This window comes from Harpegnathos saltator, unplaced genomic scaffold (assembly GCF_003227715.2).
Source record: "Harpegnathos saltator strain DR-91 unplaced genomic scaffold, Hsal_v8.6 scaffold462, whole genome shotgun sequence".
NCBI classification, from domain to species: Eukaryota; Metazoa; Arthropoda; class Insecta; order Hymenoptera; family Formicidae; genus Harpegnathos; species Harpegnathos saltator.
The window spans coordinates 662532-690488 of record NW_020230275.1 but is presented as its reverse complement, the minus strand read 5'-3'; the positions used below and the strand labels follow the sequence as shown (position 1 = coordinate 690488).

Genomic DNA, 27957 nt, shown 5'->3' with positions numbered 1-27957 from the left:
TTAAATTAGTCATGAAAAAAGAAAATTCGCGCGATTTTGTTGCATGAGTTTAAATTGGGACATAAAATAACAGAAACTGCTCCAAATATCAAATTTGCTTTTGGCGAAGAATCAATTAGTGAACGTACAGCTCAACACTGATTCCAAAAATTTCGTGAACGGAAACGAAAGCCTTGAAGATAAAGAGGGTTCTTTAAGAGGATGGACGTCCTTCAGCTATAGACAATAATGATTCAAGAACCATTATTGAAGCGGTCCCACGTAAAACAACTCGAGAGCTGGCAGAAGAATTCAATGTTGATGATTTAAGGCCAATGGTCTTTCTGATTAATAAATAAATAGGGTGTCCGGGATCTTTTGGAAACGAAAAATTGCAAAGATTAATCAGATCAAACTGATTGTGAGAAGAAAAGTCAAATACTATTTTGCAAAAATCGCAATAGTTATTAAGTTCTTAATGATTAAAAATGACCACATCTAGAGGCTCTTTTAATTGATAACTTGAAAATCTGAATACTTATTTGCAAAATGGTAAAGGACTTTTTTTGTTCAGAATGATCTAATCCATAACAGGTGACAGGTTCAAGAATCAGGATTCAAAGTTCAATGTATTTATATCTATCGCTAGACGCAATAGCCGTCATATAATTGTAGATTAGATTATTCTGAACAAAAAAGTTCTTTACCATTTTGCAAATAAATACGCAAATAGGGGGTATTATTAAGTTATTAATGATAGAAAGTGACCACATCTAGAGACTCTTTTAATTAATAACTTGAAAATTCGCATACTTATTTGCAAATTAAATAATAATGGACTTTTGAATCCTGATTCTGGAACTTGTCGCCGGGCACAATAGCCGTCATATAATTGTGGATTTTCTTTTCTTCTCAGTTTCATCTGATTAATCTTCACAATTTTTCGTTCCAGAAGATCCCGGACACCCTGTATACACGCGCGTCTCCTATGGCCGCCGCGCGCAGCTCGTGCGACGTCGGATTTGTCGCTCTATTTAACACTACAATAGTAATAATAATTATTGGCGGATGCTACACCCTCGCTGAAATGTCACGACACACTCGCGAGAAGATCGCGCATGGCACATCGACGCGAGCGCCGGTCATAATCGCCGCTGTGCAAACGAATTGAGCGTGTGCACTCATTCCTCTCGTAGCTCGTCGCTTTAATTCTACGGGCGAAACCTACGCGGGCGCGCGTGTGCTGACAGCGCAGTCCCGATTGTACACGATTCGAGCTCCGGCGGGAGCTTAACGTTCGATTAATATTCATAAATCATTACAGGCATCGCGTAACATCTCGCACGGCGCGGCGCGGCGGCACACTGCGAGCGGCCGCGGAGGCCGTGTTCACAATTACGCGATTCGTTTATCAAGTTTTTATGTCGCTCGTCGAATCCGCCCGTTAATCAACGGTGCATTGTGCGAGTTTAAGCCGCGCGTTTTCGGAACGTAAGCGCGATTACGGGCCGCCGCCGTGTTCTCGCGTTCGCCGAATGAACTGCCGCGTAATCGGCGATTATTATCAGAAGGCCGCGAAATGGATATTTGGAAATGCGCAAGATAATCACGCAGCGCCGATTCTCCGCGATCGCGCGCGCGTCCCCGGCTGCGATATCAGTTCCGAATGCCGGCGGCTTTATCTGGAAACGACGCGACATACGCTGCCGGGTAATCGAATGGGAAATCCGCCGGAAATCCGGCGAGTATCGCGCGCTTTCTCTCTCTCTCTCTCTCTCTCTCTCTCTCTCTCTCTCTCTCTCTCTCTCTCACAAATATAAAAACGCACAATCGCGCGAGCGAACACGCGCGTCCGAGACGAAGCTTGTTAAAACGCGAACGCGCCGCGTCTCCGCTTTGAGAGCTCCACTTCTCGGGCGGAGAAGCGATTACGAGACGCGACGCATCTCCGACGTCGACTCGAATGTAAACGCGACGGGGGTGGCATGAACCAAGGGGCAGAAGGGCGAGGGGAGGATGCTCGCGCGAGCGAGGACACTTTTGTGTTCCGATGCGAAATCCCCGGCGAGTCCTCGCTATTAACGACCCGCATTCATCATGCTTTGCCGAGATGGCAGAGATTACCGAGATCGACCGCGCACGACGACGTTGATCTGCCTCCCGGACCGCGAGAGAGGAGGGAGGGAGGGAGGGGGGGGGGAGGAGGAGGAGGAAAAGGAGAGACAGAGAGTAGGCAGGTAAGGCGAACTCGGGCCAACTTGAACGGATTGCGCGGCGTCTATACGTCTGCTAATGAAGACAGCTATTATCATCCGCGATGTATTAACAGCGGCTTCTTAGCCAAGCCGGGCAAACAGCCGGTAATTATGCAGCTTCACGTTCGCGGTTGCGGCTGCAGCGACGAGAACGGGGAGGCGAGAGGGAGGACGAGCGGGCGGCGGACGGACGCTTGATCTTCCCTCCCCGGTGCGACTGTTGTGCGATAACGGCGTCATACATCATAACAGATCCGGCGATATCACGTCGGAAGGAGTCGAAAGGACGGATTAAGCGAGCGTGTCGCGGAGCGTAACGAGGCTTTTGTAAACTGCAGATGACGAATGTCGCGCACTCTTCGTCGAGCCGAGACACACTTAACGCTTAACGGCGCGCGCGGCGCTGGCGAGCGAAAAGGCGACCTCGAGCTGAGGCGACTCAACGTCGTGACTCGCGGCGATTCACCCCGCGACTAAAGCCCTAGATTAATGGCGAATTTGGCCGCTTGCATTAGTGCACACTGGATACGATCAAGGCCCGTTCGTAGCTCCGTTCTTATGCTCAAGATCGTCATAAATATATCTTCAATAACTTCTTAATCCAATAAAATGATCTCTACAGATGCTGTACAGATAATTTAACCTTCTAACGCTCCACTTTTTTATAAGTGTTTTAAGAATAAAATTTGAGTTTTTTTAACTGAGACTATAAGTAGTGATAACTAAAAAAAATATCAGAAATTTTATATTGGTCTTTTAATCGTTCGTTTTTTGTTTATTGGTAAATATGACTTGGATCCTAAAAGCATATACGAAATGAACAACCTATACAGAGAAAAATGAAGGATAATCTATACGACATAACTCTGATAGTCAACTTGACATTTTTGAACTGAAATTTTACTATATTTGTGAATGAAGTTTATCATTCAGAGCGTCAAGCTTACTATTTCAGAAGAATATCTTATAGGTCACCACATAGATAGTCAATCGTCCCTTCATTTTTCGCCGCATAAAAAACTGTAGGTCACCAGATTTCACGAAAATAGGTTGATTTCTTGATTTTCGTGTCCACCATATTGGATTCGCCATTTTGAATTTCTGTATTCTTTTAATTTCACATTTTGCATCTGAGAAAGCTTCCAGATGTATAAAATTATAACAGATACCAATCTATTCATTTATAGTGCACTTCTAGATGTCAGTAACAATGCTAACTATGTCTATTTGACAAAACATATTATCATTAAAACTGAGCTAAAAACAGACCAAACTGAATCTAAATAGAATCTATATACCATTTTTTAGAAGAAGAATTCATCTTTACTAAAATCATATTATGATAGTAACCTTACTTACTTTAACGAAATGCTGATGTCAAGTACCAAAGTGGTCTGCATTTCCCAATTCGATATGATATTTCATAACCTCAATCATGGTGACCATAGGAAGCATGGAGAGGGTAACGTTTGCGCTTCTTTCTTAATCTAGGGCTTTATCCGCGACGAGACACGTTCGATTCCTAAATCGTGGTGATTTTCAAGCTCGGTCGAGGTCGATAAGTCGAGTAACGATGGCACAGTGGCTGATTCGTTGCGTAGACATGTTTATTTTCATTTCCTGCGTTGCCACAAGCGCCTCTTCACACGTTTGCAAAACACTGATATTCAAATTTTTAAAAGTTGCGTAAACCGAGGAAAAATGAAAAACAAACTCTAAGCAAATACACATAGTACACATAGTTGGATTTGTTTCGACAAGAACTGCGACTTTCATCAAAAGAAACAAGGTCAGTTTCCATTTTTAAAAAGTGATCATTGATGAATTTCAAAGTGGCGCCATCTGCAGACAAATCGATATCGCTATCTCGTATCCCCCTTGAGAGGTCGACAACTTTTGCACGGAATATTTCTTTGTAAAAGGAGCAGAGAAGGAGATATTTGGATTGGGACATTAATCCTTAAGGCCTGGTCTACAATATGTGTTGTAAGCTGTAAGCCGTAAGAACTGACCAATTATAGCCGATTATTTTTGTAATAATCGACTGTGATTCGCCAATTCTTACGGCTTACAACTTACGACACATATTGTAGACCAGGCCTAAAGGTTACTATAAAGGCTATTATATAGGTGAAATTTCACCCGTACGAATTTTATTTTGTTCTTGTTAAATGTTAAATTATTTGCTGCAAACGATAACTTTTCTACTTTTCATTTAATATTCAATAATAATGAAACATTGAATTGCATTTATTTGACATTTATTTCTAAAATAAAAAATATATACCGGAATGAAATTTCACCTATGACAGCGTTAACGTGATTTTCTTCAATAGCAGCCATTAGAGGTTAAAATGGCCCACCCTGTATAACAAACTACTGCAAAAAAAAGGAACTGGCCAATCAATATTCTGCCAAGATCCTTGTAAGACTGTGGGAAATTCGGGGGGAGGGGAATTCGCCACCGTAACCCTCCCCCCTCTTCCCGTCTCTATGGCTCGAAAATTAACCGTGGGCTTTATTGCGGGCGCACGCGAATCTGAAATTTAGATGTAATAAATATGTAGTTATGGGAGAGCGAAGGTCGATCGCGGTATGCGGAAGCGGTTTCGCGTGGCGCAACGCGGCGCTCCTGAAAGATGCACAGCCGGATTGATAGAGCGCAGTCATGCTACCCCGTACTTATGTGGTCAATCGGCGGTACCCCCCCCCCCCGCTCCGCTTTTTCGGCCGCTTCCTCGGCCCGATCGACGGGCGCCGAGATTATCGGTACGTTGGGAACGCGCGACTACGCTTGGAAGGGTGGGGGCGGACATATTGGAAGAATAATATCGTTGTAAGCGGAGCGCGCGCGCGCATGCGCGAACGACGTTCGACGGATTTCACTGGCGACGGCAGGCCGGCGGACAACACACTCCCAGGCAGCGGAACACATTTGAAGCCGGAATAATCTGGCCGGGGGGCGCCGGTGGCGCAATTTTCGCGAGGGGGATTCCCAATGCGGCGCGACTCGCCGTACAGACGCCGGAAATGAAAAATTGAGAAAGAGAGCGGGAGGCAAAAAAAGAGAGCGCTTTCGCTTGGCGCACAAGAAGGGAGCGGTTAATAATGCAAGAACATAAACGCTAACATCGCTTGCCTTTTTCATGAGACGCCGGCGCCGGTTGCACGATGAAGGAACGGTAATGTTTATTTAATAGCCCCATTTATGTTGGATAAACCGCGCGCGCCAGCGGGCTTCAACGTGTAAGAACGGCGATTTTATATTTCATAAACGGAACCCCCTCTCCCCCTTCCCCTTCTTCTCCTCTCCCATAGAAACGTGCGCTCTCGTTGGCGTCGCTAGCACGTCGCGTAAGTACGCCGTCGTCGTAATTAAGCGCGCGCGTGTAACGACGACGACGACGACGACGGCGGAGGGCAAAGAGCCCGCGCCGCGCGGAGAAAAGTCGCTCGAGCGATACGCGATGTCCGGCCACTGGTGAAACTGCTCTGGATCTTGCGGGACCCTTGCTTGCGATGGTCCCCCCACCCTCCTCCGGTTGAACGCTCGAAAGGTCAGCGGATGTAAGACGCCATGTGTCGCTCAGCAAAATTACGATTCCCGCCTCTCACGAGGGCCTCCCGGGCCCCCAAAGCAGCTTCTCTTAATAGAAGCTGCGCTGGAGCAAGGATCCAGGGAAGCTCGGTTAACCGCAAGAAGGAGGAGAGGGGGCGTTTTTTTTTCACTCGCATCTACACGTTCGCTTCGAGAATGACAGTCGTGGCCGGTCCGCGGAATCATCGATCGACTCTGGAAAGTCAGCGAACGGCAGCGTCCGGGGCGGAATCTGGCGACGTGACACGCCGTTAAAGTATCCACTATGATCGTGCGGAAGGGTCGCAAGGTCGTTCGTGCGGCCCTATCCTTAAATTATTCAACAGAAGCGCCCGGAACAGGACTTGGGGAAGGAGGAGGAGAAGAAGGGGGAAGGCAGGCTGGATAGCCGGCCAACGCGCGCGCCTTGTCCGCTCTTGTCGGGCTAAGAAATAGCGCGCCCGGTCACGAACCGGACGATGGATTTTCCGATGGCTTACCGTTCGATTTCCCAAGTTCTTCACCTTGCACACCAGATGCACCGTCTTGCCCACCAGCCCGGTGAAGTTCGATTGCATGGTGGTGTCGAAGTGGGGCCCGGTGCCCGGCGTTGGCCATTCCTCCAGGAAGTCCGTCCGAAAGTTCCGTAGGCATGACGCTATACCACCTGGAAGCAGAGGCGATTTATTCGTAAACGACGACTTTTCAACCGCAACTCGTTGTCGGGATAAGAGCATCTGAGGTATCGGCGAGGGAATAAACGGGGGAAATTACGGTACTCGGATTTCTTTCCGTCACGACTCGTTCGGCTATACTCCGTCTCGCGTTGAAACTGTGACGATGTGCGGCGAACTGAGGTACCTGAGGTCTTCGCCACGTCGGTTAGTCGTCAATGTGTTTATTTATTTTTCATTTTTCTGTTTATTCATTTATGGGACAAGTCCCTTTGAAAGATAACAAAGAGGAAGAAAAGTACAAAAATAAAATACAAGTCAAAATAAATTGAAGGTAGATCGCAAAATTTACAGTCATTGGTGATCGAATAACGCTAGATTGCAATATAAATGAAAGAAAGGAAAATGGACCATTCCCATGATTATGTCTGGTTAACGCTGATGTCTGCTTAACGGTCCGTTTGAAAGTAGTAACTGACGGAGAAAAATAGTCGCACGTACGTGTTGCGAAAAGTAGACATATTGGGGACAAGTAACAGCGAGTCGAGCCGGACGACTGAAAATATCGTAACTCTTCCGCTTCTCCGCAAATTGGTACGCCGGCTGGCCCAAGTTAACCTCTTAGCTGTTAAAATAAAATTACGAAAAATTATGAAATTACGGACACGGAATCAGAGAATGACACGAAAGATGAGAGAAAATAACGAATGACGAAGATATATACTTTTTTTCTATGGACATTTACGTCATTAACAGCTAGGAGGTTGATAGCACATATTCCCTGCAGATATTCTCATGTCGATGTCTGCGATCCGATTTGCGAAGATCGATTGTCTGCGCGCGGGAAGACAGATCGTTGAGAAGCTCGCGTCAAACCCGCGTAGGTTCTTACCGGAATTAATTCCATCTCGGCAAATGTCGGGACGGAATTCGGCCCGCGAGAGAAGAATGCTGGACGAAGGTTAAAATCGCGTTTATAGGCAGGAGCGTGCGTGAATCCGCCCTACTTCCCATGGCTAGCCATCGATAACACAGGTCTATAAAAAATGGGATCATGATTGTTGTTGGGCAGCTGGGAGTCGTTTCCCGAGTAATTTTCTGCGTAGAATTCGAATCCGAGGTCAGAATTGGCCCATCATATCAGGATTTTGAGATATTTGAGGTACCTATTATAATAGGTTTGGGGTCGATCTGAGACCAGATTCGTAATCAGCGACCCCAAAAACCCATATATACAGTTTTCAGTCCAGGTTTTCGGGTTTATAGTTCAAAGTTTACAGGTTTAATGTGAATGCTCATGAGGTTGTTAGGCTATAACGGCGCAGGGTTTGGAATTCATCATGTTATCTTAAAATGGCCGTAACTTTGCAAGGAAAAATCGTAGATGACCATTCGACAGCTCATTTTGAAGGGAAAGAGTAGTACTAAATGATGCAATTAGAAGAAAAGAGCTAAAAAATTGTGTGCGTCCTATACATGACCTCAAAAGTAGCCCAAAAAGCCATTTTTCGAGTATATAACCTCAAATATCTCAAAATCCTGACGTGATGGGCCAATTCTGACCTCGGATTCGGATTCTACGCAGAAAATTACTTGGGAAACGACCCCCAGCTGCTCAACAACAAAACCTTGTAGACCTGTGTAATTGGCGCAGAATGATGACCCAAGTGGGGGAACGACGCTTCTGCTCTCACGGCGCGAATTGATACGCGTGACTGTACAGAGATAGAGCCCCTTCGCGAAATATGGATCGTCCCAAGTGCATCCTCTCGTGTATAGCCATGTCGCGACACGTCCGTTGCTTTCTGCTTATGTGGACCTGGCGTCACAGGTGTGCCGCCTCGATTCTACCTCCAGCACGATCTTCAAGCAGGTGCGAACGACTTTTAACGGGATAATCATCGAGTATCCCGTGACTCTTTCGCACGCTCGTGGGTGTTCCCGGAGCGCCCGCGTGACATTTCAGGCACCAGCCACAACTTTCGGCGGATTTCAAATGCATCACTTTCCATGACAGGAAGTGGCGGAGGAAGGGAGGAGACCGACTACTAACACTTGTCGACACTTGACGACTGACGTTTAAACGTTAGGCGGAAACTCCAGGCATCTCGGTGTTCCCTTTATGCACATTCTTTTCTGACGGATTTCTGCAAAATCTTGCATTTTTGTTTTTCGGCACGCTAAAGTCAAATCTCATAAATTCAGAATGGCGAATCCAACACAGGCTGCCATGTGGAGTAAATTTGTGCAAGTCGGAATAAATATATTAGATATAAAAGTTTTTCAGATCGTTAATTATGAATTTTATGTCAGATTTACAAAATTCATTCAAGAGTAATTTATAAGAAAACATGTAGCGTGCAAAAATTCTGGGAAAAGTATATATTATATTTTGATATGTGAAGAATATTCAGTAAAATTTTCAGTCCCTAATCTTAAATACTTTCCAAAAAATTAAATCTTCTTCTCTTAAATCTCTTTTTTCCATTTTATTTGTTTATAAACAATTAAAAATAAACAAGCAAATATAAAAATCACGGGAAATACAAGGTATCCCATTTTTGACAGTCAAATATCTCGGAAAATGTGGAAGATATGGAGAAATGTTTCAGACAAAAGTTGTATGGTTTCAAGGGGGACATAAAATATCTATATCAGTTTGTTTACAGATGGCACCACTTTTAAAATATTCATTAATCATTACTTTTCTTAAATGGAAACTCGAAGTTTTTATTATGTCATCCTTTTCTACTAATTAATTTGAACAATTTTTGTCTGAAACATTTTTTTATTTGCCTAATATTTTTTTTAGATATTCCAGGAAAACTTGGTAACTTTTTCAATATTTACGATATCTCGCTGTTTATCGGAAGAAAAAATGGTACTTTTCTACTCTACTCAACTACTTTTGGAAATTTCAAAATCATCAAATTAACCAAATTCAGGCTATTGGAACAATATATTCTTGAGACTAGATATAGCAAAAAAGTCTAGTACCACTTTTTCTTCTGATAAATAGTTAGCGAGATATCGTGAGTTAAATATTGAAAAAGTTATCAAGTTTTTCTGAAATATCTAAAAAAATATTAGGCAAATAGAAAATGTTTCAGACAAAAGTTGTTTAAATTAATTAATAGAAAAAATAGTATAATAAAAGATTGGGGTTTTCATTTAAGAAAAGTAATGATTAGTGAATATTTCGAAAGTGGCGTCATCTGTAAACAAACTGTTATAGTTATTTTATGTTCCCCTTCAAACCATACAACTTTTGTCTGAAACATTTTTCCATATCTTCCATATTTTTCGTGATATTTGACTGTCAAAAGTAAAATGGGACACCCTGTGTATATAAAACAAATATCAATATATCAGAAAAATGTATAAGATCATATTTATTTTCATCAAACTGTAAATGTACGTAAAAATGGAAGAGAAAAGGTGGTCAGTACATCCATCACTATGTGCCACACAAAGGGTTAACATTCCCGTCACGTCATAGAAACAGACAGAGAGAGAGAGAGAGAGAGAGAGAGAGAGAGAGAGAGAGAGAGAGAGAGAGAGAGGAGAGAGAGAGAGAGAGAGAGAGGAGAGAGAGAGAGAGAGAGGAGAGGAGAGGAGAGGAGAGAGAGGAGAGAGAGAGAGAGAGAGAGAGAGAGAGAGAGAGAGAGAGAGAGAGAGAGAGAGAGAGAGAGAGAGAGAGAGAGAGAGAGAGAGAGAGAGAGAGAGAGAGAGAGAGAGAGAGGGGTTGGAGAAGGAGGCAGACGGAGAGAGATCTCGTACGTAGCGTCAACGTCTCGCGGATTGTCGCGTCGCACGTGAAAGTTCTCGCGTGCGACTCTACATGGCCCCGAACCCATTTAAATACATCACATTATATCTTGACGTGACGGTAACGTTCCTCTTCGTGACGACAACGCCGGCGTTACAGGTACAGCCGGATTTCCCTTGAAATCCGCGCGATAGTGTGCGGCACGCCGAGACGCGCGCGCGTGCTGTGTGCACTCGCTAGTCGCTAAAACGTGCATCACACGCCAGACCTTTCTTCGCCGCGGAACGCGTATTGCATAAAGAGCTACAGATTATATTCCGCTGAAGTCAAGCGCGCCCCGCGTGGTCGATGAGAGGAAAACGTCGCGTGGCTGGATGATCACGACGACGCCGGGATTCCCCCCAATCGCGCGTTTGGGATAATAGCCTCGCGGCATCGATGTGTACCCCGCGTGTTTACGATTTGTCATTCGTGTTAAACTTGGCCGCAGAGCAGAGGGTACGCCGAAAATCCGCTTGGAAAATATCTCGTCGGAGCGCACCGCACCGCGCTTCTCTTTCGCAGCGCGGGACGGTAGTTTTTTCTAAATCCATTTGCGAAATATCTTTTTTCCGAGGAAACCGTATTTTTGTATCGAGAACTTTCGTTAAAAAAAAAAAAGAAATAGCGAGAGGGAGAAAGGGAGGAGACGGGGGCAAGCGTGGAGAGAGAGAGAGAGAGAGAGAGAGAGAGAGAGAAAAGGGGGGAGGGAGAACGAAAAATAAATGCACGGGAAAAAAAATATAGGGATTGACGTTGCGGGAATTTCGCTGAAAAACACGGAGCTTGCTTCGAGAATGCGTAGCCCCAGTTTCAACCAATTTTGTTTTCAGTCACTCTGGATTTCGTTAACTCCGGCTGCGCAGCCGCCTTTGATTAACTGCAATTTTCGACGTAAAGTTGTTTCGCCGTGACATAAAAGTCGACAAACATCGCAGTACCGGAATAACGAAACGCGGAAATAACGAGAATCCGTGCCGCTCGATATATGGCGCGCGTGCTTTTTTTCATCTCGCTCAAAACTTGCGCGCGAATGGGGCGCAGATCGCCGCACGTCGTTATCGTTATCATCGTTGCGTCGTCAATGGCGCGTCAGTGTGCGGTATTGCGACTCCTCCCCTTCCTCCCTTCCCCTCCTCCCGTCCGCGTGACGTAACATTTGGTCGAGCACCGCAGCACAGGTTGCATTAACCTCGTATTATCAAATTATTGTTAATATGCGTGCATCCAGCAGAGAGAATATCGATATATTATTTCGCTTATTAAATTTTTATTAATATCATCGTGCAGCCGGTGGATTTTAAAGCGCCACGCAAAGTCGTTTGGGTCTCCCCACATGGAGAATGTACATATAATTGTGATTATTAAACGCAAATTAATTAATTATCTTTCTGCCTTTTTAATCAAAGTATTCTGAATGCGTCTCGCCGAAACTCCCCTCGTCTCTCAGCTTTTCCAGCAAATGAATATGTGTGTTTACGATGTAGCTTTTATGCACACATGTTTGCACGTCCCTTCTCTCTTTCTCCCTCTCTTCTATTTCTTTTTTTGGAGAAAATGCGAAATAAATAGAATGCACACCAATATAATTTTCCGACGAGACTATTTAAAATACGAGCGTCAGCGCTGCGCATGCGCGATTGTCTCCGTCATCGGAAAATAACCTCTAAAAATCGCCTTTGAAAAGAATGAAGAAGAGAAAGAAGACACTCGTCTTACGGATAAAAAGAGCGTTCTGGTTAAAGTTCTGACATCTCGGTCCTGTTGTTTGACTGGTCCGGTTTCTAAAGTGATCGAAAATGGCCAAGTACGCTTAATAATTCCGTTTCTCAGGATGTTTTGAGTAGAAACTTAACCTTAAAACTTACAACTTTATAATGACCCGTCGCGTCATTGTCGTAGACGACGATCATAAACAAAACATGATCATCGTATCTTGCGACTTACATATCCTACAGACACGTCTTCAATCGTGTAAAATTGTTTGACACGCGTTGTGCTCCTCCGCGACGAAAAATGAAATTTATCCCAGAGGAATACACCGATATAATTATTGCCTATGGGCTAGCGGGTGAAGATCGCACCTGTACGGAACGATTTTCCGGGCGTGCAAGATGTCCGTCGAGAAAAGTGATTTTACGTGCAGTGCAAAAGTTATGTGAGACTGGATGTTTAGTGCACAACTATATAGAGCTTAGTGTGTTAATGCATCTTGCCGTTAAAAACGAGGAAAGGATCTTGTGCATTGACCCACCTCATGCAATCAATTGATTGTCTTTGCTACGAATATTCACGTTGAGATGTAAATCATTTGTCTTGTCTATTGTCACTTCTGCCCAGAGTTCCTCCTACCGTTTCCCGTGCGTTCATTGGCCCAGACGTTTTAATTAATAACTTAATAATTATTGGATTTTTTGCAAAATGGTATATGACTTTTCTTCTCAGTTTGATCTGATGAATCTTTACAATTTTTCTTTTTTAGAATATCCCGGACACCCTCTATATGGCAAAAGAATTCCTTTAAAATTAAGAGGAAAATATTATAAACACATTATTCTTAAAGTTAGAGAGATCATATGTTACTAGGTGCGCAACTAAGTTTCTGGGCTTTTTTGATCAATGAAAAATGGAAAATTTCAAGAGAAATACAAAAAATGGTTTTATTCAAAGTATCGTCCCTCGCTAGCTACACATTTTTGCCATCTTTCTGGCAATACATGAATACCGCGACGATAAAACGACGCGTCTTTGAACCGAAACCATTCATCCAACCAATTTTGCACTTCTTCGAAATTGGCCAAGTGTTGCCCAGCCAAGCCATGCACCATCGACCGGAACAAGTGATAATCGGAAGGGGTCAGGTCTGGCGAATACGGCGGGTGCGGTAGCAGATCCCATTTCAGCGTTTTGATGATGTCCTGGACGATGGAAGTGCGATGGCACGGAGCGTTGTCGTGCTGCAATATCACTCGTTCGTGCCTCGTGTCCCACTCTGGCCGTTTTTCGAGCAACGCATGGTTCAAATTGATCAGTTGTCGTCGGTAGCGATGCCCATTGACAGTTTCGCCCGGTTTCAGCAGCTCATAGTACACGATTCCTTTCTGGTCCCACCAAACGCAGAGCATTGTCTTCTTTCCGAAGCGATTTGACCGTGCCGTCGATGTTGATGCTTCGCCAGGTGAAAGCCACGATTTTTGCGTTTGGAATTCTCGAAATATATCCACTTCTTATCGCCAGTAACAATTCGATGCAGGAAACTCTTTCTTTCATGCCGCAAAAGCAAAATTTCGGAAGTGGCTCTTCGATTTTCCATCTGTCTCTCAGTCAACTCATGCGGCATCTATTTTCCTTCCTTTTGAATTTTTCCCATGGCATGTAAACGTTTGGAAATACCTTGGCGAGTCATGTTTAATGCCTCCGCAAGTTGATCTTGTGTTTGCGTGTCATCTTCATCCAATGACGCTTGCAGATCGGCGTCCTCAATTGTTTTTGGTCTTCCGGAGCGCTCCTTGTCCTCAGTGTCGAAATCGCCACTTCTGAAGCGTTTAAACCAATCTTCACAGGTAGTTTTCGATGGTGCATGTTCGCTGTAGGCCTCCTCAAGCAAACGACGTGCTTCAGCTGCACTTTTTTTCAAGTTAAGGCAGAAAAGCAAAGCTTCCCGCAAATGCTGTTTATTTGCCACAAAACTCGACATCTTCGTCGTTAGAGAAAATATTTTTGCGTTGCGATATGTGTTGGTATTATGATGACTGGTTATTGTTAACAGATGTCCAAGCTATAAAAAAAACACAACATCAGAAATGTATGTCGACTACATGTGTCGTTAGCGCCATCCATGTGTGAAACCCGGAAACTTAGTTGCGCACCTAGTATATACGTATATAATGCAAATCATTATTTTTAATATAAATTCCTTCTTATACGCAAATTATTTAATCTTTTTTTAAGAGGATTATTATTTATTCTTACTATTATTATTTTATTCTTACTGGTTATATTAGTTAATTTGAAAAAAGTTATTACAATGTATAGCGAAAAGTAATATACATATAGATGTACTTCTGGCTCCAGTTCTGCAATAAGTAGACACGAATGAAATAAAATCATCATAACAAATAAATTTCCAATCAGTTTTGTTATAAACTTCATAGCTACAAGGATGTTCATCATAACCAACTGAAATGAAATATAGTTGAAAGGAAGAATATGTTATTCAACTGCTTGCAATAGATTATAAACTGCATCTCACCAAATATGGATAAATTATCTTCGTTATATTCGTTATGTTACAGCAACACACATACCTTTTTTAAAAAGCGTTCCAAATATTCTGACCCACGAGCATATGGTTATTTTTTCGTTCGTGTCTGGAGGTAAAGCATGACTGAAGAAAAGAAGCCGACATTCAAATCAACATATTCCTGAAGAGGATATGAAGAATATGAAGATATAAGAGGAGAATTAATTGACATAAGAGGAAATGCTCTTGAAATAAGAGGAAAATAGAATAATATCTAAGATTCATCTGATTTTAGATGAATGGTTCACTTTAATCGCTTTATCGAAAGAGGAATATCGTTCCTTCCTTCTGCAAAAGGCTTCGCTAATGAATATGAGACCATGGGAAAATATCACTCGACAAATAGAATACTTTTTTGGATGATTTCTTGCAGAGTCTTCGAGTAGATTTTCGATGGTTCCAGCGACAAAATCGTCTCCAAAGGGTCTCACCAGTCTCACGTGACCCGCCCATTCTTATGCTCACGAATTCGCGATCGTTGATTAAGACGCGGAATTACACAGGCGACTGCAGAACGCGGCGTAAATACCCGGGCTGCACGCACGAACTATCGCCAACTCCGAATTGCACTTCCGGATCACAGGCCGGTGTGCGGGCAAGCACTTTCTCAGTTGCGAATTATATTTCGTCAAGTGCCTCGCGCAAAGCCAGACAGCCGTGCGCCGCGAATTTCTGCCGCTGTGCGCGCCGTGCGCGATGTTTAGCACGGAGTTGACGATTAACAGGGGATTGCGTGCGCTCTCGCCGCCGCGCCGTTGATTCGCTGCAGAAGATATCGAGACGAGGATATCTGCGCTACTTTCGCGCAGCAAAAATGTCGTCGTCGACATTCGGAAGAATCATCGCGCGATAATCGGCGTCTTCTCATCGTGAGAGTCGACGTGGCCTGAAAAGCTGGCCAAAAGTCAATTTTCTTAAAATCATTCCTGCTCTACGTGAGTGACTATCCTAGACAGTTGAATATCTGTGGAATAATCTGTGGCCGCTATGCTTTTGTTCGTCCGCGATGACATGAAGCGGTTTGGTTAGTCGGGATTTAGACGTTATTCGTATTGTACGCATCAATTCTCAGCGCTTTATAACATACGATCTTCGATCAGAATTTTAAGGTTCTTAGAAGTGGCAGCGAGGAACTTTTCGTTATGGATTGTTTCGAGGAAGGTATGAAGAAACGTTTTAGATCATATTTATTACAATTGAATTGTTATTCACGTAGATGTATGATTTTGATAATAGTATTCAATAGCGTATCTTTTTGCGTTCTCGATATCAAACTCGAAGGATTTATTTATTTATACCTCAAGGTCTATTCCTGTGTTACGTTTCTTGGATAAAATGAAAGAATAATCTCTCCGAATGAAATATCAGAAAGAATTAGTCGCGGAAAATCGCGGATATAATTTTAGTAATTACTTTAGTTTCCCTAAACGTAAATTAGGTTTTGTCTAAAGGTTATTTAGACATGAAGTTTCCTTCTGTTACTTTTTGTTTTCCTTTTGTTTCCTTTTGTACATGGACATAATCAACAGACTTTTCTAAGTTACTTACTAAGTTCTGACCCGTTGCTAACAAATATGAGACCCGTACCAATTAAAGAAATCTAAACCATTTTAAAAAGAAATATTGGATATGCTTCTTCTCACTGATCCCACGCCAAGAAGAGGAGGTATTTCAATAGATGAAAATGATGTTGATTCTGAGGATGGAGTGCGCTCATTGGGTGAAGAAATTTGGAGTTTGTCTAGTTGAATATTTATTGATGTGGAATATTATGCTTTCTTAATTATTGAAATATTTTTACATATATATTTACACTTTATTTCATGAAAAACTAATACGAAATCTTTATAATAATCATATATATAATTAGTAGCACGTTTTAAACCGAAATTCGTCAAAAAATAATTTTGGCCAACTTTTTGATACAAACATCCCACTATGCGTCGCCTCGCTCGTCGATTTTCACTCGACCTTGGAGGTCTCAGGCGTATTTGCTCAAGTTTGCGCGAAGACGACGAGAACGTACGACAACTCGTCGCGAAATGTGAAAGAGCAAGCGTGAGAGACACGCTCGCGCTAATTGTACGTTTCGGCCGCGATTAACGTCGCGGCGAAGCTTAAACGCCGCGGAAGACCGCGGGAACATCCGCCACCCCGCTGAATCTCATTTCCGCCCGGGCGCGAGGAAACTGACACATTCTTCGCGTTCTTAACATCGCCGCCCGAGACGGCGGTTAATCCGCGGCTTGAACGCGCTGGAATAGCTGCCGGCGTCGTGGGCGCCGCGAAGTTCCGCGGCGACGCCGACGTGCGCGTAATATCAAACTTCACCGATGGCGGGGATTAAGCATAATCGCCGCCCCGGTGCACTTTGTTTCCTTTCGTACCTGCGATTTCGCCGAACTTTTCGAAACACTGGCCGGCGCCGGCGCCGAGCGACGTGCCGCGCCGGATAATACGGGACTTGGAAACGAATGGATTTCTTAGGCGCAACGTTGCGCTCGCGCGTGTATTGTCATAAAATAACCCTGGTAATTGCCTTTCAAAACTTTCCGCCGGCTGGAGCACTTCCGTGACGTGCGGGCTTCCCACCTCAAGGGGGGGAGGGGTTGCCGCTGCTCATTGAGTGCGTTCCTCCGCGAGGCACCGTTGCGTTGTTGAGGTCGTCGTTGCCCTCCTCGGTGGAACGTTCGATGCACGATCGCTCGATCGCACCGTCTGCGCCCCGGCGAAATTAATTTCCCCGGCCGAATTCTTCCGCGGCAAGTTCGCCGCGTTCCATGCGAGAAAAGTTCGCCCTTTCATCGAAATTTCCGTCCGAGGAATGCCCCGCCAATCGAAGCGGCGATATTTATTTCCGCGCCGACGTATTCAATTAGGCCCGCTCACGTGAACTATTTGGATATAAGCATCTCTGTCTTGCCCCCTTCCCCTCTTCCTGGATGCGACCACCCCACCACTTATAGCAGCAGGATTGGCATGTTTTAAATCTTTTGTTTAAAGTGAAAGTTTTAAACGTGTTTTAAACGCTTGATAGTTTTAAACGTACATCTTTTTAGAGCATATTTTAAACACGTGTGTAAAAAGACATGTTTAAAACATTTTTTTTTAATGTTTAATATCAATTTCGAACCTGCTAGTAAAACTATCGATATAAATTTGATCTTTTCACAAATTATATTTTTTGCATATTACAATATTACACACAGATGTATACATTATCTTGCATGTTTATTAAAAAATAATTATTAGATATACAAGAATATGTTGTATATGTTTACTTAGTGATTTACATTTTATTTGTATATATTTCATAGTTTACAAAGGTAGATTGTAAAATTTGCGACCTAACCAAGAAAGAGCAAGATTTCAGTTAGATTTCTATCTACCTACCTATCCAATAGCAGTAGATAGCAGTGAAAGAAACACAAAGAGCTAAGTTAATATTATTCTAGTGACTCATTTATTTCTGACATAGCTTTTCAAAGCTACAGTTTGTCAACAACGGAGAAATTGGAATATGGCACCGTGATAAAATTCTTTCATTTAAAAGGGAAAATTCCTATGAAAAATAAAGTTGGATTAGTATGAAGATACTGCTCCTTCATTTATGTGAAAATCTGGGCTGCTAAGTTCAAGTGTAGCAGAACGCGTATTTTTTATGAGGAACGCTCTGGACGACCAAAAACCGCAATAACGGATAAAATAATCGATTATGTTCACCAAATTGTGATGGACGATCGACGATTAATTTTAAAAGAGATACCGGAAGCTGTTGGTATCTCATTCGAACGGGTGCTAAATATTTTACATAAGGAATGAAATATGAGAAAACTGAGCACGCGTTTGCTCATTGTTGATAAAGAACGACATGTTGAACATTTCAAGACCGTGTCTCGAGCGTTTCAAGCGTGATGAAACGGATTTTTTACGGCATTTTATTATTGTCGAGGAAACTTGAGTCCACCACTACACTCCAGAGACAAAAGAACAGTCAAAACAATGGACTGCAAAGGACGAACCGACTCTAAAGAAGGCGAAAGCAGTTCCGTCGGCTGGCAAGGTGATGGCCACAGTTTCCTGGAATTCCCACGAGATAATTTTTGTGGACTATTTGGAAAGAGGGAAAATAATCACCAGAGAATATTATGCTGGGTTATTACAACGTTTGGACATGGAAATCAAGAGTAAACGTCTGTGTTTGGCCAGAAAGAAAATTCTTTTTTACCACGCCAATGTCTGACACCGGTCCATAAATTAGCAGTTGAGATGGCGAAATTGTACAAACTGAAGTACGAATTAATTTCACATCCACCGTATTTTCCAGATTTGGCTCCATGCGATTTTTTCCTGTTTTCAAATTTAATTTAAACGGCTATCTGAGAAAAAATGTTCGTCAAATGCTGAAATGATAAGTGCCTAAGTGAAGTGACTATATATATTTTTTCGGATTTAGACAAATGTTATTATATCGAAGGAACAACAGGTCTAGAAAAACATCCAAATGTATTGAGTTGAAGGGAGACTTTGTTGAGAGATAAATTTCATTTAGCTCAAAAAAATGTTTTTTCCTTAGTCAAGTCGGAAACTTTTCAATCTACCCTTGTATTTAAATGAAATGATTCAAAAACTTTCTTTCGATGCGGTTTAGAATGTAGTCGGTGGTTCAATAAAATAAATTATCTTTCATGAAAATTCTCAGAAATAAAGCTTTTCGTTAAACCATTAACTACATTCTAAACTGTATCAAAAGTCGAATGTTTAAACTGTACTAAAAGTTAAATGTATGTGTAAAACATGTTTTCTTGCGCGTGCTTAAAAATGCACACATTTAAAACATAAAAACATTTATGAATATTTAAAACATAAAAAGTCGTAGACGAAAAAAGATATTTCATTTTTTTTATTTTAAACATGTTTTTTTACCAACCTTGCTTAATAAATAGTAATTAGATCGTCTAATAATCAGAATCAGCATCGGTACTTAAATAGATTTTGCTTCCGTAATCCCGATTAGCTTTCCGCGTATGATCCGAGATATTTATTATGTTTGACGACTTTGACGGCTTTGTTTTCTCACTCGTACGTTATCATAAAATATATCACACATTTTGCGTGTCAGCATCTGACGAAAATTTTTCCCCTAATAGCCAGTTTTGTAAATTGTGCTCGAGATAGTCATTTACACAGATCGAGAGCGATCGAAATTGTGCTCAGAGCGCTCGAAAGAAATGGATTATTTAAATATTTATATTAACGCACGCGTGTGCGGCTAGACGGCTCGAGACGGCAGTATCGAATAATTGAGAATTTTTTGTTCCATATGCAAATTAAATTATACGGATGGAAATACAATCTGCTTATTACATCTGGTCACGACATTGCGCCATTTATCGGCCTTCTCATCTCGATCAAATATTAGTATAGAAATTCCCCAAGCGCGCATCTGTGCGTGTGTCCTTTCGTCTTGTCGGCGATCATTATGATTATTAATGTAAGAGCGTGAGGTGATTTAAGCGCACTTCCTGACGACGCGTGAAACGCGATCGGATTAAAATCTCCTTAGCAGGGAGCTACGTTGTTGACGCAATGGGCTCGCGTTATCGATTCGAACGACCGTCGGGCGGATCGAGTTTTACGGTCTTTTAGCCGGGAGGGAGTTGAGACAAGTTCACCCCCGATTATCGGATCGGCCGGGTGCTGTTCCGCTACGCCGGAAATTAATTTTGTACCGGAAACTGCGAGCACGGATTTTCCCTCCATTACGTATCGTCAACGTTTCAGATGTCATCCTATGATAAAATTCCTTTATTAAAATTCAAAAGAGCGGTTTAATCTCGTCCTCCAGATTCGGCCACCCCCAAGTTTTAAGAAAAGAAGATGTTTCAGCGATATTTTTCCCTCTTCCCGACAAGCTGTCGATATATTGAGAACTAAAAAAAAAAAAAACAGAGAAAAAAGAAAAGGAACAATAAGTAATACATAAGTTATGAAAAGCTTTTTAACTACTGGACACATTCACCCTTATTTCAAAGCTCGTGATCATATTTAGTCGCCGTTCCTTAACACCCGCGACTTACCCCGTCTTTTCGACGTCACTTTTCAATACATTGCGAGTTGAAAAAAAGAGGAAAAGGGAAAGAAGCAATAAAGAGTAAATTATGAAAAGTTTGTTAACTTTTGAACGCTTTCATCTTTATTTCAAAGCTCATGATCATGTTTAGACGTCGTTCTTTAACACCTGCGATAAACCCCGTTTCCCCGATGTCACTTTTTGATATATTGCAGACTAAAAAAGACAAAGAGGAATAGAAACAATAAAGAATACATAAATTATGAAAAATTTCTTAACATTTGGGCGCTTTCACCCTTTCAAAGCCTGTTTCAAAGCCTGTAATCATTTAGTTTAGTCGCCGTCCCTTAACACCCCCAATTAATCCCGTCTTCCCGATGTCATCTTTTAATACATTGCGAATTAAAAAGAAAGAGAGGAAAAAGAAGCAATAAAAAGTACATAAATTATGAAAAGTTTGTTAACTTTTGAACGCCTTCATCTTTATTTCGAAACTCGTGATCATATTTAGATGTCGTTCCTTAATATTTATGATAAACCCCGTTTCCCCAACGTCACTTTTTGATATATTGCAGACTAAAAAAGACAAAGAGGAACAGAAACAATAAAGAATACGTAAATTATGAAAAGTTTCTTAACATTTGAACGCTTTCACCTTTATTTCAAAGCTTTTAATCGTTTAGTTTAGTCGCCGTTCCTTAATACTCGCAATTAATCCCTCTTTCCTGACGTCATCTTTTAATACATTGCAAGTTAAAAAAAGGAGAGGAAAAAGAAGAAGCAATAAAAAGTACATAAATTATGAAAAGTTTGTTAACTTTTGAACGCCTTCATCTTTATTTCGGAGCTCGTGATCATATTTTCGTGATCATATTAGATGTCGTTCTTTAATATCTGTGATAAACCCCGTCTCCCCGACGCCATTCCTCAATATATTACAAGTTGAAAAAAAGAGAAAAAGAGAAAGAAACAATGAAGAGTACATAAATTATGAAAAATTTTTTACGTTTTAGACGCTTTCATCTTTATTTCAAAATTCGTAATCATATTTAGTCGCCGTTCCTTAATACCCGCAATTAACCCCATCCCTCCGACATCATTTTTCAATACATTACAAATTAAAAAAGAAGAGAAGAAGGAAAAGAAGCAATAAGAAGTACATAAATTATGAAAAATCTTTTACGTTTTAGATGCTTTCATCTTTATTTCAAAATTCGTAATCATATTTAGTCGGTGTTCCTTAACACCCCCGATTAACCCTATTCCCCCAACTCACTTTCCCCCCGTCACTTTTTGATACATTGCAAATTACCAAAAGAGAGGAAGAGGAAAAGAGACAACGAGGAGTACATAAATTAGGAGAAGTTTCTTAACTTTCGGACATTTTTCCCCTTATTTCAAAGCTCGTGATCATGTTTAGACGCCGTTCCTTAACACCCGCGATTTACCACGTCTCCTCGACGTCACTTTCCTCGCCTTCAGCCGTCGTAAGTACATTGTGTAAACTCGAGGACCCGATCGGCCCGCGAGATACACTAAACATACGAGACACCTCATGGATAAAGACACGCTCACGCGGGAAGTTTATCATACGCGAGGGGATAACCCGTGTGATCTTAGCCGGAAATTAATTTCGCGCTCAAGTCCACAGGGACGATTTTTGCCCGGGTCTGACGTGACACCCATCGCGCGCATTATCATCGCCTTCTCGATCTTCCGTGATGGAATTTCGACGAAATCGTTTCGATGCTACGGACAGAAAGGGAGAGGAAGAGAGAGAGAGAGAGAGAGAGAGAGAGAGAGAGAGAGAGAAATAGAACAAGAAAAGAAGAGGGGAGGGAAGCATCACACTCTCCGAGCTGATCGATTTCGAAATTGGAAGCACCTCGAGTCGCGAGCTAATAGAGGTGAAAGGAATACGAGCACGATGGATCTATCAGTCCCCTTCAGCTTTCTCTTGGCCGCGGGATCGATGTCCTTCCCAGCTCGGCCGGAAATTGTAGAAAGCTGTGTTCCGGCTTTCGGCTGGATCGAGCTGAGGGCGAGGGCGGCTTCGTGGGCGCACGGCCGTTATAATTATTTCAGTCCCTAACGTCCCCGTCGGCAGGACGCGCGGCCCGACGCGCCATCAGGCTCGTCCGTCAGGCCGGGGGTGGATTCTTTCGGACATTGAAGGACAGAGGCTGGTTTGGTTAGTCGGCCGCGAAATCCTATTTCCCCGTTTATCGTGCCCTCCTCCGCAACTGGCTTCCCTCTCGCAGCCGAATCAGCTAACATTGTTTCTCCGGGTCTTCGGGTCCTTCGTGTTTTCTTTTTCCTCCCCTTCTTGTCCTGTCGTAGCCTCGTCATCAACCCAGCCTGCGTGTCGGCTACTGCGGCTGGCGATCGCGCAACGACGAAGACGAGAACGAAGAGAGTGGAAGTGACGCGTTGATCCAGTAGAAAACCAGTAGAAAACCAAACCAGTACCAAACCAGTAGAAATGTAACGAAGGTTGAGGGCTATCATTGGGTTGGCAACTGATAAGTATTAGGTAAATCGGAAAGTTCCGTCCATCTAGCGGCAAGTAGCTATAGCTAGAACTGTCATTAACTTTTAATGTCTAAACGAAGCTTAATGGTTTGTTTTGACATCTGTCAATAACATTCAGTACATAAAGGTATACGCTTTCGATGTTGAGGGTTGGCAGGGATCGCAAATAGTTTTTCAACGTTTGGGATTGTCAAAATAAATCCATTTTTCATCCCCCGTGACGACGTAAAATCCCCTTTTTTTATTGCCTAGCAAGCAGAATTTCGCAGGTGGTTTCTCGCCTTTCAATGTCTCTTGGCTTCATTTCATATGGGACACATTTTCTTTCCTTCCTCAACATCGAAAGGTATACGTTTGCATCAGTAATATTGTTTTTACTGCATCGAAAATGTCGAAATTTGAGCCAAATAAGCATCGTTTGCCAAAAATGTTAATCTTTTGCTTCAACTGGAAGAAAACTGCAGCTGAAGTTCATCGAATGCTTGTAGAAGTTTATGATGATAATGCTCCTTCCGATGAAACATGCAGAGAATGATTTCGATGCTTTAAAAGTGGTGATTTTGATGTAGAAGACAAAGAGCGTTCTGGACAGCCAAGAGTATTCGAAGACGAAGAATTGCAGGCATTGGTAGATGAAGACTCATATCAAACGCAAACTTGCAGAAACATTAAATTGTGCTCAATTTGTCATTTCCGATCGTTTGAAAGCCTTAGGAAAGGTTAACAAGGAAAGAAAATGTGTCCCATATGAAATGAAGCCAAGAGACATTGAAAGGCGAGAAACCACCTGCGAAATTCTGCTTGCTAGGCAATAAAAAAAGGGGATTTTACGTCGTATCATCACGGGGGATGAAAAATGGATTTATTTTGACAATCCCAAACGTTGAAAAACTATTTGCGATCCCGGCCAACCCTCAACATCGAAAGCGGAATATCCATAGAAAGAAGGCAATGCTCTGTATTTGGTGGGATCAGAAAGGTGTGCTATACCATGAGCTGTTGAAAAATCAACAGATCAAACACAGGGGATCACGACAGAGAACAAATGATCCGTTTGAGCCGAGCATTGCACGAAAAACGACTAGAATATGAAACGAGACAGCATAAAGTAATTTTGCTTCATGACAACGCTCGGCCTCACGTCACAAAATCTGTCAAGGAAACGTTAGAAGCACTTAGAAGCTAGGAAGTGTTACCCCATGCGGCTTAATCACCGGACTGTATCTCTTCCGACTACCACTTGTTTCGGTCGATGGCACACGCACTTGCTGACGAATGCTTCAATTCTTATGAAGACGTCGAAAAATGAGTCTTTGACTGGATAGCCTCCAAAGATGAGTCATTCTTTCGCCGCGGAATTCGCTTGCTGACCGAAAGATGAAAAAAAGTCATCGCTAACGATGGACAATATTTTGATCGATGTACTTTTTCATTTTGTTTCTGTAAATAAAGCCATATGTTTTGCAAAAAACGGACGGAACTTTCCTATCGACCTAATAATTGCGGATTTCACTGATAGATGACGTTGGTTGAATTTTTAGGTATATTTACATATTCGAAATGTCAAATCCATATTGTTGTTTGATAGTTGGTACTTCAATTGGCATTCAGTAAAAAAATTATATCGATCGGTTGTGTAGTTTTTGTTTGGCGTCGGTTGAAGAACGGAAAAGCAAAACGAGCATTTTCGTCGTATTTTCTTTACTTCCGCAAAGGAAAAAACGCATCGCAAGCTCACAGAAAGTTATGTGCTATGTATGGTAAAGGAGCCTTAAAAGAACGGCAGTGTCAAAATTGGTTTGCTAAATTTCGTTCTGGTGATTTTTCACTCAAAGATGAACTGGTCGTCCAGGTGAAGTTGATGACGACCAAATCAAAGCAATAATCGATGCAGATTGTCATAACACAACACGTGAGATTGCAGAGAAGCTCAATGTACCACATACATGCATTGAAAAACGTTTAAAACAACTTGGCTACGTAAGGAAATGGGTTCGATTTATGGGTTCCTCATGAACTTAAAGAAATTCACTTAACACAACGCATTGCCATCTGCGGTTTGCTTATGAAACGTAACGAAAATGATCCATTTTTTTAACGATTGATAACTGGCGATGAAAAATTACAACAATGTCAATGGAGAAAGATCGTGGAACAAGCAAGATGAACCAGTGCAAACAACATTCAAAGCTGATATTCTTCAAAAGAAAGTTATGTTACCAGTTTGGTGAGATTGCAAAGGAACTGTCTACTTTGAAATTTTACCACGCAACCAAACGATCAATTCAGATGTATACATTCGACAACTAACCAAACTGAACAATGCAATTCAAGAAAAGCGACCAGAATTGGCAAATCAAAAAGGTATTGTGTTCCACCATGACAATGCAAGGCCGCACACATCTTTGGTCACACGGCAAAAATTATTGGAGCTTGGTTGGGATGTGTTGCCACATCCACCATACAGTCCTGACCTTGCCCCATCAGATTATTATTTATTTCGTTCTTTGCAAAACTTCTTGAATGATAAAAATGTCAATAATGGCGATGATGTTAAATCGCAGTTGTTTCAATACTTTGCCGATCAAAAAAAATCAAGTTTTATGAATGTGGAATTATGACGCTGCCTGAAAGATGGTAAAAGGTCACTGATAAAAATGGACGATACAAAAAATGGACAATTATTGCATAAAATTATTCCGTTCCATGAAAAAATTGTCTTTTATTTTCTTAAAAAAACCCGCAATCACTTAGTTGCCAAGCCAATAGTTTCGATAGTTAGATCAATGCCGACCGGCCAATTTGCCTGTCCGCCGGCCTGGCGGCCTGTTGACACCAAAGACTCGCCTACACACAGATTAGCCGTTCCATTGTTAATGGCGACTGCTAATTATCCGGTCGACTGCGCCTACGTGGTGGGGGCGTCCCTCGGTAACAATTAATAGCAGCGGTGCGTACCGGTAATTCGCCGCAACGATCGGAGAATACCGTCTCTCTGATTCGCCGTTTCCTTCCTTCTTCCAGCGTGTCGCGCCCGCACGCCTGCTCGTCGCGTAGAGAAACGACGAAGGAACAGGCGCGACGTAACGCGACGAGAGAAACGTTTCCGCGCAGAAAGCGCGAGCGAACGCGTCGCGCGCCGCGAGAGCGAACAATCGCCGCCGTTTAATTTCGCAAAGCTCAAAGCGCGACGATACTCCGCGCGCGTGAGCGGGACTCTCTCTCTCTCTCTCTCTCTCTTTCTCTCGACAGATGGCAAATACCCGCCGGTCTCACGCCACGCGCGCGAGAGAAGTTTTCACGGAATAACGAAGTCATTTCGCATTTCGTTTCACTACATTTTCCCTACGGCTCTCCCGTTGCGACCGAGACGTAGCGCGGGGAAGAAGGAGGGTGGGTGATGCTCACCCTGTCGTTTTTGCCTCGCTTTCAAGTTAATTATATGAAGCTGATGATGCTCCTCGTTCCCTCCCCTCTCTCTCTCTCTCTCTCTCTCTCTCTCTCTCTCCCTCGTGTTGCGCACGTCGATTTTGCGGCGGCAAATCTCCGGGCCGTAACAAACGATTCGTTCACATTAATTCATTTATCTGTCTCTGCTCCCCCTCTCTCTCTCTCTCTCTCTCTTTCTCTCTAAATATCTGACGGCCCGGCGCGGTGTTCCCGCCGCCGTGGCTGTTTATCCATCTACCTAATATACTACTTGCGCCGGCAAGTTACTCGACTTTCCGTTTTCCATCGGGCGCGTGCCGGAACCCGAGCCCTCGACGGAATATGGGGCGTAAGTAACTATCGCGGAAACTTTTCCGGGCCGCCTTCACCCTTCCAGCCGGTCCCGGCCGTGCAGTGTATGCCTTGAACGAGGTGGAAGCGATGAAAGTAGCATTTTGGCACTGTTAAGCGAGACCTCGCGGTTCCGTTTCCGCTGCTGTTCCGTCGCCCGGCAGCCTCACGGTTAATCTCCCATCGATGATACGAAGATGAGCGAGCGAGCACACTGCCGGCTGCACCCAATTCCTCCTCGTTAACCCTCCGTTGCGTGTCATTAACTCGCGAGCGGGTAACGTAGAAGTGACGCGACGCGTCGTCACCACTTTCCTTATACACACACACACACTCATATGCACATGTTTAACCCTTACGCCCGGACTCGGGTTCACACAGATACCACAAATATCAATTTTAGATTACTAGATGTGTGTGTGTGTCAGCTGGATTTTCTACTGATATGCATGTGTACTGATAGATCCTTCCCCGCCCACCTCTAACAAATAATTTCATTTCTTTCAATAAAAATTCTTAGTTTGACGAAACTTGACGGCTGACTTCTCTCTGTCTTACCTTCAATTTGGGGAAAAATTTATATTCACAGACAGAAGGGTTAAACAACAATGTCTTCGGCGACCGGTTGTATAGCTCTGTTGATGAACATATTTTTATTTCAGCACTAAAATAAAGAAAAGAATTTTGAGCTGAAATGTATTGCTCAACGTGCCTGATTTTTCTCCCCTTGATCTTCTGATGATTATAAAGTCAGTGAGAGACGAGACAGTAGAAAATTAAAATCTTATTGATACACACATGTACCATCCTCCCCCGCCTACCCCCAACAAATAATTTTATTTCTTTCATTGAAAATTCACTTCGTTCAATTTGACTTGGGAACAGCTGACTTCTATCTTACTTTCGATGAAGAAAAAATGTATATTCAAGGAGGAAATGGTTAAACCATGACATATTCGGTGATTGGGCGTACACA

At 42.7% G+C, this 27957-nt stretch overlaps 1 protein-coding gene across 1 annotated transcript in view; it reads right to left on the bottom strand.

Moving 5' to 3' along the window:
• LOC105184177 (defective proboscis extension response 8) overlaps positions 1-27957 on the bottom strand; it is a 66682-nt gene that overhangs the window by 25115 nt on the left and 13610 nt on the right. Inside the window, exon 2 of the mRNA XM_011142767.2 lies at positions 6312-6478. Coding sequence (XP_011141069.1) covers positions 6312-6478 — 167 coding nt within the window. The remainder of the gene's footprint in view (positions 1-6311; positions 6479-27957) is intronic.